Here is a 15,262-nt window from a genome sequence, read left to right as displayed (position 1 = left end):
TAGATGTGTATTGAGCACCTTGGACCCCTAAGTGCTTCACAGGATTTTATAAGGTTGAGCAGTAAAAGTAAAAATATTACATTTTTCCCACAAAAATGTTGCTTTAGTCCCAAATATTTTATTTTCACAAGGAAAAAAAGAGAAAATGGACCATAATTTTTTTTTTCAATTTCTCCTGAGTTCGCCGATACCCAATATGTAGTGATAAGCTAGTGTTTGGGCATAGGGCATGGTTTGGAAAGCACAAGTTGATTTCTGAAGCACAAAATTGGCTGGAATAGATAGTGAACGCCATATTGCATTTGCACAGACCGTGATGTCCATAAGCAGTAGAAACCCCCCCCCACAAGTTACCCCATTTTGCAAATTAGATCACTCAAGAATTTATCTAGATGTGTGGTGAGGACCTTGAACACCCAGGTGCTTCACAGAATTTTATAACGTTGAACTGTGAAAATAAAATATCACATTTTTCCCAGAAAATATTGTTTTAGCCCAAATATTTTTATTCTCACAAGAGTACTGGGACAAAATGTAACATACAATTTGTTCTGCAAATTCTTCTGAGTACGCCGATACTTCATATATGCTAGAAAATTACTGTATGGGTGCATGGCCTGGTTCACAAGAAAAGGATCGCCATTTTTGCTGTATTAGATTGTAAACAGCATGTCACATTTGGAAGGTCCCTGACATGCCAAAACAGCAGAAATCCCCACAAGTTACCTCATTTTTGAAACTGCACATCTTGAATTAGTGAGCATTATTAACCCTCAGGTGGTTCACAGAATTGTAGAACATTGGGCTGAGTAAATGTAAATTACCATTTTTTCACTATGTTGCTTTGACCCCAAGTTTTACATTTTCAAAAGGGGTAATGGGAAAAAATGAACAATACAATTTATTTTGCATTTTTTCCAATACCCCATATGTGGTACTTTTAAAGCACAGTACAAAGCTCAGAAAGAAAGGAACACCAAATTGGATTTCAGAATTTGGTGGAGGTCCCCTATATTTCCATTTATATATTACGGACCAAAGTAGGGACTTGTTTTTTATGTGGATTAAGTTGAAGCTTTTATTGGGTACATTTTTCATAAAATTTTGGATCCCATTTATCCTGTGCACTACGCAGAGCATTTACATCGGGGTTTCCATCTAAATATCTGAATGACAGGATTCAGATTAATCACCAAGGGATCCATTCTCTATAATGAGACAGCAGAGTAGGGCTCATGCGCACGTAACTGCTGAATATTCTGCAACGATTTGACAGTACATGTGCGCTTCAAATCGCTGCAGAAACACTGCATAATGGATGCAGTTTTTTTGTAGAAAAAAGTCGATTTCATGCGCTATGGCTGCTGCCCCCACCATAGACAGAGTGGGAGCTGCATCCATAGCGCATTGGAATAATTGACATGCTCATTTTATGAATGCACGGATTTGGGTCAAAATTTTAGCACCCAATCCGCTGCGTTCATAAAAGCATCGTGCGCACATATCATGCACAATCTACATAGATTGTGCAGGGGATGCAGGATGCATGCATTTACGCTGCAGTGCAATACGCAGTGTAACTAAATGCAATTACGCAACGTGCGCATGAGCCCTTACTCTGGCCTCTGTTCAGCATTGTCCTTTTCAGAGGTGCACAAAACTGTGTTTGTCCATGCTTTATGCACCATTGAAGAGATGAACACTGCTGGATCACAGGATAGACTGAGTGAAAAGTGACTCCATCTGCTTCATTACAGGAAATCTTCCTTCAGGAGTTATGTCTGAATCATGTACTTCAGAGATTTACATGGAAATCTGATGTCAGCACACAGCATAGAGCTCAGGATAAATGTGAGCTAAGGCTTAAGGCTGCTTTACATGCAAATCGCTGCCCGTGGCGCACAATATCGCTAGGCCCAGTCACACGGACTTACCTTCCTAGCGACATCGCTGTGGCCGGCGAACAGCCCCTTTTCTACGGGGGAGGTTCGTGCGCCGTCACAGCGACATCACACAGCGGCCAACCAATAGAAGCGGAGGGGTGGAGAGCAGCCGCATTAAAGACATGCCCACCTCATTGCCGGAGGACGCAAGTAAGCTGTTGTTCGTCGTTCCCGGGGTGTCACAAGTAGCGATGTGTGCTGCCTCAGGAACGATGAACAACCTACGTCCAGAACAACCAACAAGATTTTGAAAATGAACGACGTGTCAACGATCAACGATTAGGTGAGTATTTTTTATTGTTAACACTCGCTCGGTGCTGTTACACGCAACGACGTTGCTAATGAGGCCGGATGTGCGTCACGAATTCCGTGACCCCAACGATATCTCGTTAGCGATGTCGTTGCATGTAAAGCCCCCTTTACAGCGATCTTTGGAAGGAAGAATGAAAAAAATCAGCAGCAGGTCAAGAATTGCTTTTATTTATTTTTTACACTATGCAGTATACACCGTGTACAGAATTATTAGGCAAGTTATATTTTAGGGGATTTTTTTTTATTATTGATCAACAACTATATTCTCAATCAACCCAAAAGACTCATAAATATCAAAGTTTAATATTTTTGGAAGTTGGAGTGGGGTTTTTTTAGATTTGGCTATCTTACGAGAATATCTGTTTGTGCAGGTAACTATTAGGCTATGTGCGCACGTTGCGTACTGGCCCTGCAGAAATTTCTGCAGCGATTTAAAAAGCACACATGCACTTCAAATTGCTACAGAAACAGTCCGTAATGAAAAAAAAAAGTCGATTCCATGCGCTCTGACTGCAGCCCCTCCCATAGACAGGGCGGGGGATGCAGGCAAAGCGCAGGAAAGAAGTGACATGTCACTTCTTAAAACGCGCACTTCTGGCAGCAGCCGAAGCGCTGCGCTCTAATACGCCACGTGCGCATGGCTCCTGCACAATCTCCATAGATTGTGCTGGGGACGCAGGACGCATGCAGTTACGCTGCGGTGCAGATCACAGCGTAACTGCATGCAATTACGCAACGTGCGCACACAGCCTTACTGTGCAGAATTATTTGGCAACTTAATAAAAACCAAATATATTCCCATCTCACTTGTTTATTTTCACCAGGTAAACCAATATAACTGCACAAAATTTAGAAATAAACATTTCTGACATGCAAAAACAAAACCCCAAAAAATTAGTGACCAATATAGCCACCTTTCTTCATGATGACACTCAATATCCTACCATCCATAGATTCTGTCAGTTGCTTGATCTGTTTACAATCAACATTGAAGGCAGCAGCCACCACAGCTTCCCAGACACTGTTCCGAGAGGTGTACTGTTTTCCCTCCCTGTAGATCTTACATTTTATCAGGCACCACAAGTTCTCTATGGGGTTCAGATCAGGTGAACAAGGGAGCCAAGTCATTATTTTTTCATCTTTTAGACCTTTACTGGCCAGCCACGCTGTGGAGTAGTTGGATGCATGAGATGGAGCATTGTCCTGCATGAAAATCATGTTTTTCTTGAACGATAACGACTTCTTCCTGTACCACTGCTTGAAGAAGTTGTCTTCCAGAAACTGGCAGTAAGTCTGGGAGTTGAGCTTCACTCCATCCTCAACCCGAAAAGGTCCCACAAGTTCATCTTTGATGATACCAGCCCATACCAGTACCCCACCTCCACCTTGCTGGCGTCTGAGTCGGAGTGGAGCTCTCTGCCCTTTACTGATCAGCCTCTGGCCCATCCATCTGGCCCATCAAGAGTCACTCTCATTTCATCAGTCCATAAAACCTTTGAAAAATCAGTCTTAAGATATTTCTTGGCCTAGTTTTGACGTTTTATCTTATGTTTCTTGTTCAAAGGTGATCGTTTTTCAGCCTTCCTTACCTTGGCCATGTCCCTCAGTATGGCAAACCTTGTGCTTTTTGATACTCCAGTAATGTTGCAGCTATGAAATATGGCCAAACTGGTGGCAAATGGCATCTTGGCAGCTTCACGCTTGATTTTCCTCAATTCATGAGCAGTTATTTTGCGCCTTTTATGCCCAACACACTTCTTGCGACCCTGTTGGCTATTTGCCATGAAATTCTTGATTGTTCAGTGATCACGCTTCAAAAGTTTGGCAATTTCAAGACTGCTGCATCCCTCTGCAAGACATCTCACAATTTTGGATTTTTCAGAGCCTATCATATCTCTTTTCTGACCCATTTTGCCAAAGGAAAGGAAGTTGCCTAATAATTAAGCACACCTTATATAGGCTGTTGATGTGATTACACCACACCCCTCCTCATTGCAGAGATGCACATCACCTGATTTACTTAATTGGTAGTTGGCTCTCAAGACTATACAGCTTGGAGTTGGACAACATGTATAATAAGTATCATGTGATCAAAATACTCATTTGCCTAATAATTCTACACATGGTGTAAGTGATTACGTGGTTTTATTCTTCGAGTCAGTGCGAATACAGCAATACCAGTCATGTGACGGCTTGTTTTTTGTATGATAAGTTGACGTTTTTATTGGTATCATTTTTGGGCATATAATGTTTTTGATAACTTTCTAGGTACTTTTTCTTTTTAATCATTGTTGAACCACATGGATGCAGTCCTTCAAGCTCTTGGACGTCACACAAAATATTAAATATGGCTCTAATAGCACCACAACTTCATTGACCAATGTTATGCAACATATCTTTGTATTAGAAGTGAATTATTTGTTTGAATTTCACATTACTTTTTGTGGGTGACAAAACATTTGTCTTGCCAAAATCTGACCTTTCTGTGTTCATTAAATGATCAATATTTCAGCTTTGCAGCAACTTTATTTTCATAACCTAATCCAAATTTGGGAGGGTTTCAGCTTTCAAAAGAGTAATTTATAAATCCAATGGATGAATTTAAAGTCAAGGTTATAAGCTTTTATTTACATAACATGGATAAGCGACAGAACTTCTGTCAGTGACTGTATAGCCCTGATTAAGCAATAGCACATGGTGTAACGTGTGGGGAACTGCTTCATTCCCCTTCCTTTTCATTTACCTGCAGCTAGAGGCTGCAGATCGATGGTTACACATTTGTATTTTGTTTTTCTGTATTCAAATATATTTTTCCTATTAATATTGAGGCATTATCTGTATTTTCCAAATGGGACCTACTCTGTGACATATGGCACAAAGGACATATGTATGTAGCCATTCACTTTATTGCTATTTATCAAGCACTGGTAGATGGTTTATTTCACCTTTCATGTGCCTTCTGTTCGCTAAGACTGCCTAGCTGGTTTCTCAAAAATGTATGTTTGATATAGGTACTGTCATACACATTATATCTCATTGGGGGAGACGGTTTTCATTCATTTTTGGACTTTAAGTATTTTTATATGTTTCTATGCACCTTACTTTTTTGAATAAATACAATTTGTTCACAATAATTTGCCTCTCATATGCCTGTTAAATAGTATAGCAGACCTTTCGGGCCTTATATATACTATTTCTTTCCCAGTTTCCAATTTGTCTTCCAGTATATGGCACAGGTCCCGTGAAACCCGCTGATTATTTTTCCAATGCAGCACATGAGCTGGCGTGATCGTACCGGCGTACAGGTTTGTGGGAACACACCTCCTGTAGTGCCATACAAGTAAGGCAAATGTTGTGAAGGGGTTAATAATACTGCTTATAACAATAAGAGTAATACTAAGATTTTAATTGTCATATAGTGCTTAAAAGCAGATATTAACAATGAAAAAAGACAAGCATACTCCATATTGTTCAAAGGAGTTAAAGACAGTTATACTCTTCAGCTATTTTGAATAAAACAAATCTAAGCTCACAAATTACAAATACCGTATTTTTCGCTTTATAAGACGTACTTTTGTTTCCCCAAATTTTGGGGGAAAGTAGGGGGTGCGTCTTATAAACCGAATATACGGGGGGGTGTACATATATATATACAGTGCTGGCCAAAAGTATTGGCACCCCTGCAATTCTGTCAGATAATACTCAGTTTATTCTTGAAAATGATTGCAATCACAAATTCTTTGGTATTATTATCTTTATTTAATTTGTCTAAAATGAAAAAAAATAAAAAAAATTGTCATACAGCCAAATTGGATATACCGTATTTTTCGCTTTATAAGACGCACTTTTGTTCCCCCAAATTTTGGGGGAAAGTAGGGGGTGCGTCTTATAATCCGAATATACGGGGGGGGGTGTATATATATATATATATACACACACTACAGAGTCCAGGGGAGGTGCGGGCAGCTCTGGAGCTCTGCTGGGGGACTTGTGAAAGCTGGGAGCAGCAGACTTTGATCTCCTGCACCCGCTCATATAATATGCACAGCTGCTGTCCACCACCATGGTGCTGAAAGTGCACCGCGGCGATAGGCTGGGGCAGCAGTGTATATTATATCTGCCTGCCCCTTCTTTGATTGCACATGCCCCCTCCCCCGTGTTAGCTATGTCCCCTATGCTGCTGCAAACAGTAAAATAATAAACTTTTTACTCACCTCCTCCAGCGTGTCTGCCCGGCCTCCCTCCTGCTGCTATGATAAGGCACAAGAGATTTCACTCTGCCGTGCCGATCACATGACCGGCCGAGAACCAGAAAATGCAGGAGACCGGAGATCAACCCCGAGGAGGGGGACACAGACAGGACAATGCTGGAGAAGGTAAGGAAAGTTTATTTTCCTAAAAGCAGCAGCATGGGGCGATATATAACACAGGGAGCTGTGTGCCAGCAATAGTGGGCCATGTGCCAGCAATAGTGGGCCATGTGCCGCTACATGGGGCCGTGTGCCGCCACATGGGGCCATGTGCCAGCAATAGTGGGCTGTGTGCCGCCACATGGGGCCATGTGCCAGCAATAGTGGGCTGTGTGCAGCCACATGAGGCCGTGTGCAGCCACATGGGGCCGTGTGCAGCCACATGGGGCCGTGTGCAGCCACATGGGGCCATGTGCCAGCAATAGTGGGCCGTGTGCAGCCACATGAGGCCATGTGCCAGCAATAGTGGGCCATGTGCCGCCACATGGGGCCGTGTGCCGCCACATGGGGCCGTGTGCCGCCACATGGGGCCATGTGCCAGCAATAGTGGGCCGTGTGCAGCCACATGGGGCCGTGTGCAGCCACATGGGGCCGTGTGCAGCCACATGGGGCCGTGTGCAGCCACATGGGGCCGTGTGCAGGCACATGGGGCCGTGTGCCGCCACAGTGGGCCGTGTGCCGCCACAGTGGGCCGTGTGCCGCCACAGTGGGCCGTGTGCCAGCCACAGTGGGCTGTGTGCCAGCCATAGAGGATGTGTGCCAGGCATAGGGGACATGTGGCATCACTGGGCCATATCCAGATTCAGAGGGCTAATTTTAGGATGGGGGGGCTATGAGGGACATATACCCTATATGATTTGTCAGACGGACACTGGCATTATAAGACGGACCCCATTTATTAAAAAATTCTCTATTCCTTCACCAAATTTGGGGGTGCGTCTTATAATCAGGTGCGTCTTATAAAGCGAAAAATACGGTAATTCCACACCAAACATAAAAAAGGGGGTGGACAAAAGTATTGGCACTGTTTGAAAAATAATGTGATGCTTCTCTAATTTGTGTAATTAACAGCACCTGTAACTTACCTGTGGCACCTAACAGGTGTTGGCAATAACTAAATCACACTTGCAGCCAGTTGACATGGATTAAAGTTGACACAACCTCTGTCCTGTGTCCTTGTGTGTACCACATTGAGCATGGAGAAAAGAAAGAAGACCAAAGAACTGACTGAGGACTTGATAATCCAAATTGTGAGGAAGCATGAGCAATCTCAAGGCTACAACACCATCTCCAAAGACCTGAAAGTTCCTGTGTCTACGGTGCGCAGTGTCATCAAGAAGTTTAAAGCCCATGGCACTGTAGCTAACCTCCCTAGATGTGGAAGGAAAAGAAAAATTGACGAGAGATTTCAATGCAAGATTATGCGGATGGTGGATAAAGAACCTCGACTAACATCCAAACAAGTTCAAGCTGCCCTGCAGTCCGAGGGTACAACAGTGTCAACCCGTATTATCCGTCGGCGTCTGAATGAAAAGGGACTGTATGGTAGGATACCCAGGAAGACCCCACTTCTTACCCCGAGACATAAAAAAGCCAGGCTGGAGTTTGCCAAAACTTACCTGAGAAAGCCTAAAATGTTTTGGAAGAATGTTCTCTGGTCAGATAAGACAAAAGTAGAGCTTTTTGGGAAAAGCCATCAACATAGAGTTTACAGGAAAAAAAAGAGGCATTCAAAGAAAAGAACACGGTCCCTACAGTCAAACATGGCGGAGGTTCCCTGATGTTTTGGGGTTGCTTTGCTGCCTCTGGCACTGGACTGCTTGACCGTATGCATGGCATTATGAAGTCTGAAGACTACCAACAAATTTTGCAGCATAATGTAGGGCCCAGTGTGAGAAAGCTGGGTCTCCCTCAGAGGTCATGGGTCTTACAGCAGGACAATGACCCAAAACACACTTCAAAAAGCACTAGAAAATGGTTTGAGAGAAAGCACTGGAGACTACTAAAGTGGCCAGCAATGAGTCCAGACCTGAATCCCATAGAACACCTGTGGAGAGATCTTAAAATGGCAGTTTGGAGAAGGCACCCTTCAAATCTCAGGGACCTGGAGCAGTTTGCCAAAGAAGAATGGTCTAAAATTCCAGGAGAGCATTGTAAGAAACTCATTGATGGTTACCGGAAGCGGTTGTTCGCAGTTATTTTGGCTAAAGGTTGTGCAACCAAGTATTAGGCTAAGGGTGCCAATACTTTTGTCTGGCCCATTTTTGGAGTTTTGTGTGAAATGATCAATGATTTGATTTTTGTTTCATTCTCTTTTGTGTTTTTTCATTGCAAGCAAAATAAATAAAGATAATAATACCAAAGAATTTATGATTGCAATCATTTTCAAGAATAAACTATTATCTGACAGAATTGCAGGGGTGCCAATACTTTTGGCCAGCACTGTATATACTGCAGGGTCCACTCTGGAGTGGTGCTGGGAGCTGGTGAAGCTGCGGGCGGCAGCCTTTGATCTCCTGCTCCCGCTCATATAATATGCACAGCCGCTGTCCATCAGCGGCGTGGTGCTGAAATCGCATTGCGCTGAGAGGCTGGGGCAGCGGGGCATATTATATGTGCCTGTGCTCCCTTTGATCGCACATGATCTCCCCTGTGTTAGATATGGCCCCCGTGCTGCTGCCCATAGTAAAATAAAAAAGCTTTACTTACCACCAGCGCTGATCTCCCGTCTTGTGCTGCTGCTGTCTGTGATGAGGCACGCAGAGATGATATCACTCTGCCGTGCCGATTGTGGCGCCCTGGACAAGCCAGGGGCCACAGAGAACAACACCAACACACCCCACACTCCCAGCAGGCACACCAAAGTCAGACACAAAACCCTTGTTGCCTTCCTCCAGGGGCTGATGATCACACCAGGGGGTGGGCCAGGCGGTTGGTCCCACCCACCGAGGAGTTCACAGTCCTGGAGGCGGGAAAAGAGGTCAGATAAGCTTTGACAGTGAAAGTGGAAGGAAGGAAAAGTGTGGTAGAGGAGCAACAAACTGACAGCGTCCGGGTGTGTGGCCCGGGCGGTACAGCAAGGTTGGAAGACGGTGGTGACCGTCTGCAGGAGTGGCCTATCGGAGTTACCGTAAGGACCATGGATGGGCGGTGGCCCGGCGGTACAGGACCGGTACACGAAGAGAAGCCAGCACCATCTGGCAGGGGCTTTCGGACCCCGGTAAGGCTAGGAGTCGCCGTGAATTTGCCGAATCCGTTAGTGAAGGGGACCTCCTGGGTTTCCAAACAGTCAAGTCCCGACAGAAGGCAACAGTCCAACCTACAGGGGGAGACACCGCCACCGCCAAGGCAACCGTTTCGCAGGGCCAGAGCCTGAGGGCAAAGAGGGGCTCCTCCAGCCCATATCCAAGCTGGGGAGCGGGTTACCGGTGGGAACCCATCGGAACCAACAACCGTACACAGGTGCAGGGAAAGGCAGTCACCACCAACCTGCCGGGAGAAACAACACCGCAGCCGTCTGGGGGACCCGTCCATCCAGCCGAGTGTTTTACCGAGAACTGTGTCTTCTTCATTGGGCTGAGTGAGTACCACCGTGCCGTGCGGCACAGCGATGCCCCTGCGACCCTGCACCTCACCAGGCCCCGTAACCCGCTTGCCATCCATCCCTACCCCATCACCGGGCCCCGGGACAACCAACCCCCCCCCCCACCCACCGAGGGGAGAACTAACAACAAAGCTGCTCCCAGTCACCGCTCCCGGGATCCCCATTCAGAGCAGCGGTGGTGTCACCAAAATCACCACAACCGTGGGTGGCGTCACGGACAATAACAATAAATCCCCACCATCAATACCCTTTTCACTCACGGGCGAGGAGCGCCACTCGAGTCCCCGGGATCCGGCCCACCGCTCGAGCCACCACCGAGCAGCAGCAGCCACAGCAGCAGCGGCAGCCGGACCCGAGCAGTGGGAGAGCGCAGCGTCCCCTCCTCCGCCTGCGACACGATCACATGACCGGCAGCAAGAACCAGGAAGTGCAGGAAGCCGGAGCTCAACTGTGAGGAGGGACAGCGCTGAGAAGGTAAGGAAAGAGTGTTTTATTTTATTATGGGCAGCAGCATGGGGGCATATCTAACACAGGGGAGATGTGCCATCTATAGGGGCCATGGGCAGCTGTATGGGGGCCATATCTAACAGGGGAGATGTGCCATCTATAGGGGCAATGGACAGCTGTATGGGGGCCATATCAAACACAGGGGAGATGTGCCATCTATAGGGGCCATGGGGAGCTGTATGGGGGCCATATCAAACACAGGGGAGATGTGCCATCTATAGGGGCCATGGGCAGCTGTATGGGGGCCATATCAAACACAGGGGAGATGTGCCATCTATAGGGGCCATGGGCAGCTGTATGGGGGCCATATCAAACACAGGGGAGATGTGCCATCTATAGGGGCCATGGGCAGCACAGGGGGACATGTTTCAGCACAAGGGGGCTATATTCAATATAAGGGGGCCATATCCAGATTAAGGGGGGCTAGTTTTAGGATGGGGGGCTATGAGGGACATATACCCTATATGATTTGTTAGACGGACACTGGCATTATAGGATGGACTCTCTTTTCCTTCACCAAATTTGGGGCTGCGTCTTATAAATCAGGTGTGTCTTATAAAGCGAAAAATATGGTAACTTAGTAGTTAAGATCGTCAAAATGAAATGTGTGATACACCAACTGTGATAGTTCACCTTGGACCACCCATGCTATTTTAACTTTTTGCATTAAAACAGTTCATAAGAATTGTCAATGACTATTGACAATCAACCAGGCCTCCCAAATAAGACTTTAAATAGGCAGATTCTCAAAATGAAATCAAAGCTGACATAAATAAAAGTACAATCTAACAGCTCATTTGAGCAAAACATAATCAGATTGTCATAATCCGCGGTGCTCTGCTCTCCAGCAGAGCCAATGTTCTGTATTATACTCCAGGTGACGGGTTTCTTCTCAGCCTTCGGGTCGTGCACTGGTGTGGGAATGGGCCTGCGTTCAGGCACCTGTGTACAGGCGCCTTTTTCCAGGTGAGTGCTCAACTTCATTAGTGAGCAATGTCACTCGGAACGCTGCCAGTCATAGATCCTGCTCTGCAGTGAGCTCTCTGGCTCCCGTGAGCTTTGTTGTTCTGATCTTGCCTCCCTACCCCAGACCTTTTTTACCCTTCTCTGCCCATGACCCTGACTCTGATATTATCCTTCTGGCTTCTGACCTCTGGCTTGTACCTCGACCTTGGCTCCGCTCGCTCCCTGTGTACCTTATCTGACTTCCTGACTTCTGACCTTCAGCTTGTACCATGACCTATGGCTCCGCTCGCTCCTTGTGTACCTTATCTGACTTCCTGGCTATTGACCTCCAGCTTGTACCCTGACCCCGACTCTGCTCGCTCCATGTGTACCTTATCTGACTTCCTTGCTTGTGACCACCAACGTGTTTGACTTCCCTGTCTCTAGTGGCTTCTAGCAAATCAAAAAATGTCCGTGAAGCCTCCGTTAGGCATCTCGACATGGAAAATAGCCAGATATCCCTCTGGGAAGGACATAGCCAAGAAGTTGCTCTTTTTAGGAGGCCACCATAACCACCATATTAAGTGGCCCTTTTGCTGGTCTACTAGGCATTGCTCCCACCTGGTCAGAATCCTAGTCCACACTGATGAGGGGCAATACCCCTAAACAGCTGTCTGTGGATGGATACATGGCCTGGGTATTTCCCTTGTCATATCTTTAAACTCGTCAAGAGCTGGAATATTGACTAAAAGGGCCACTTAATATGGTGGTTATGGTGCTCTCCTAAAACGAGCCACTCCTTGGCTAGGTCCTTCCGGGAGGGATATCTGGCTATTTTCCTTGTCGAGACTTCTAACAGAGGCTTCACTGACCTTTTTTGATTTGCATACTTCCCAGGAGGCAATGCACCTTGAATTTCACCGTGTTGAACGCTGTCGCTGGCTGAAAGCAGTGTTTTCTCAGGCTGGTCTCCCTGAGATCAGTGATTGTTTTGTCTAGTGGCTTCTAGTAACACCTAGTGGCATATTGTCACACAGATCAGGAACAAAATTGATGTGGAGTGTTACTGTGCTGCTGAAGATATGACACAAATCCAGGAAAGATTGAATGAAGGTGGTTTTATTCTATGCGTTTCAAAGTGTCTCCCCACTTCTTCCTCAGGAAATCCACTGATATCAGTGAGAAATATCGGTGGATTTCCCGATGAAGAAGTGGTGAGACACTTTGAATTGCGTTAAATAAAACCACCTTCATTGAATCTTCCTTGGCTGATTACATTCTTTGAATCTGGTTGTGTGGCACACAAACCAAAAAGGTCAGCACATTCCTTTATTACTGTTTTATGTAGGTTTGGTTCTGTTGGGCAAAACATAAAAATAGTTGTTGGCAAGTTTACAGCAATGGTGAATAATTTGACATACTTAATAATTCTTAGCACCAATTCAGTAAATATATTGAATATGTCTCTTTTCAAAGTTAAAAAAAAGAAAAAAAACGTACCCCACAGTATATAGTTAAGTGTTTCTCCAACGATATAGACAAAGACAGCCAATATGTGACTGCATAATAAAAATATCAGAAATCCAAAAGGGGAAAGTAATCCAAGAAAAGGATAAACCCAGTTTCCATCAGCTAAATAAATCCATATTACCCTAAAAGACATACAATAAAAATATAATTCACTAGATCAAGAAATTAAAAGGTAAAAGCTATTCAAATGTAACAATAAAATAAAATATCACTGTATATACAGACCTCTGATACAGTGCTGCTTGAAGGGTTGGCAAAATAATTTGAAGCTGCACACGGGCAGCTATATCTCCAAAATACAGCGCCTTGAAAACTATTCGCACACAGTGAACTTTTTAGCATTTTTTCACATTACATCCACAAACATAAATGTACTTTATTGGAATTTTGTGTGATATAGCAACACAAAGTAGCAGGTAATTTTCTATCATAAAGGAAATGGTACAAGGTTTTCTAAATATTTAAAAAATATAAATCTGAAAATTGTTACATGTATATTTTTCATCCCCCTCTACTCTAATACCCCTAAATAAAATCTTGAGTGACTAATTGTCTCTAGAAGTCATCTAATTAGTAATTAATAAACTGAGTCCACATGTGTGTAATTTATTCTCAGTGTAACTACAGATGTTCTGTAAAGATCAAACAGCATAACAAAAAACAAGAAACACACCAGACAGGTCAGGGATGAAGTTGTGGAGAAAAGCAAAGCAAGGTTAGGTTATAAAATAAATAGTCCAAGCTATAAGGTACCTTATAGATGATGTTGATGTTTCTGATTGGACTCGTTTTCTTTCTTTTCTTCATCTTGTCCAGATATCATGATGACTTTTCACATTTACAACTCGCCTCTGCAGACTTCCATCTTCTCTGGTCTTCTGCAGCACATCCTGGCATGATACCATTAAAAAAAGCACAGTGATTATTATACTCTTGAATAAAAATATCTGCCCTACAATGTGAGCCTAAATAAATAAGTTATTCACATTGTGTTCCCTGCATGAAATGTGATGCACACCCTGTCCCTCTTATGGTACATGCTCTCCATACTGCCTTCTCCTTTCCAAAGTGGGCCCCCTCTACACATTTTCCTTTCACACTGTGTCCCCCCTATACTGCCATTGTCTCTGTTGTGTTCTCTCATCCCACTCCCCCTTTTCGGCATACTGTCCTCTCTTTGCTGTGGCTTCATGATGCCCCAACCACCCTCTCCACAGTACCTAGTCTGTATTCTGTGCCACCTCACATTTTTATCATCCCATGCTGTCTCTTCACTGTCTCCTCACATTTCCCTCCTTCCTCCACATATGGTGACCTCAAATTTACCCCCTTGATCCCCATACTGTCTTCAAATTTCTCCCTCCTCACTTCCCTCAGTCTCTGAGCTATTTGGGAAGGTGCCTGAAGGTCTCCTTCCTCTGCAGACTAATTGTCAGGACGTTGAATCGGCTCCTGACCTAGGGTCCTGTACCCCGTCGTGCTCAGTACCGGTCAGTTTTTTAGTGCTTTCTGGTGCCGACAGTCCTCCAAGACTATAGGGTGCTTTACACGCTGCGACATTGCTAACAATATATCGTTGGGGTCACGTCGTTAGTAACGCACATCCAGCGCCGTTAGCGACATTGCAGTGTGTGACACAAAGGAGCAACGATCGCAAAAATGACAAAAATCGTTGATCGTTGACACGTCGTTCCTTTTCATAATATCGTTGATGGTGCATGCCACTTGTTGTTCATCGTTCTTGCGGCGTCATACATCGCTATGTTTGACGCCGCAGGAATGACGAACATCTCCTTACCTGCGTCCACCGGCAATGAAGGAAGGAGGTGAGCGGCATGTTACGGCCGCTATCGCTAGCAATGTCGCAGTGTGTAAAGCACCCTTATGTCTGTCACACCCTGATCCAATGTCACTGTTACCGGTCCCTGACACCTCTGGTGCCGTCTGCGACCCGACCTCGGTCTTTCTAGCTCCCCGGGAGCTAACACTCCAGCTCCTCTCACCTCAAGGGCTCTCTCTCGACTCTCTACTCTGTCCCTCCCTCCAGTCTGCCTGACCCCTAGGTGAGTAGCCCTGTTCCAGCTAGACCAACCTACTGGTGTGTCTGACAGGTCATGATGTGAGGTGTTGATTGGGATTTGTGGTGCTGATGGAGGTGACACCGGTTTCTG

At 45.2% G+C, this 15,262-nt stretch overlaps 1 protein-coding gene across 2 annotated transcripts in view; it reads right to left on the bottom strand.

Annotated features, from left to right (window-relative positions):
* Positions 1-15,262, bottom strand: part of ADTRP (androgen dependent TFPI regulating protein) — a 101,458-nt gene that overhangs the window by 39,778 nt on the left and 46,418 nt on the right. For both annotated transcript variants that reach the window (XM_075316451.1, XM_075316453.1), the window contains one exon: positions 13,062-13,213. In XM_075316451.1, coding sequence (XP_075172566.1) covers positions 13,062-13,213 — 152 coding nt within the window. The remainder of the gene's footprint in view (positions 1-13,061; positions 13,214-15,262) is intronic.

The sequence above is a fragment of the Anomaloglossus baeobatrachus genome, chromosome 6, assembly GCF_048569485.1.
Source record: "Anomaloglossus baeobatrachus isolate aAnoBae1 chromosome 6, aAnoBae1.hap1, whole genome shotgun sequence".
NCBI classification, from domain to species: Eukaryota; Metazoa; Chordata; class Amphibia; order Anura; family Aromobatidae; genus Anomaloglossus; species Anomaloglossus baeobatrachus.
Note: the sequence above shows the minus strand (reverse complement) of the source record. Positions and strands in the feature narration are given on the sequence as shown.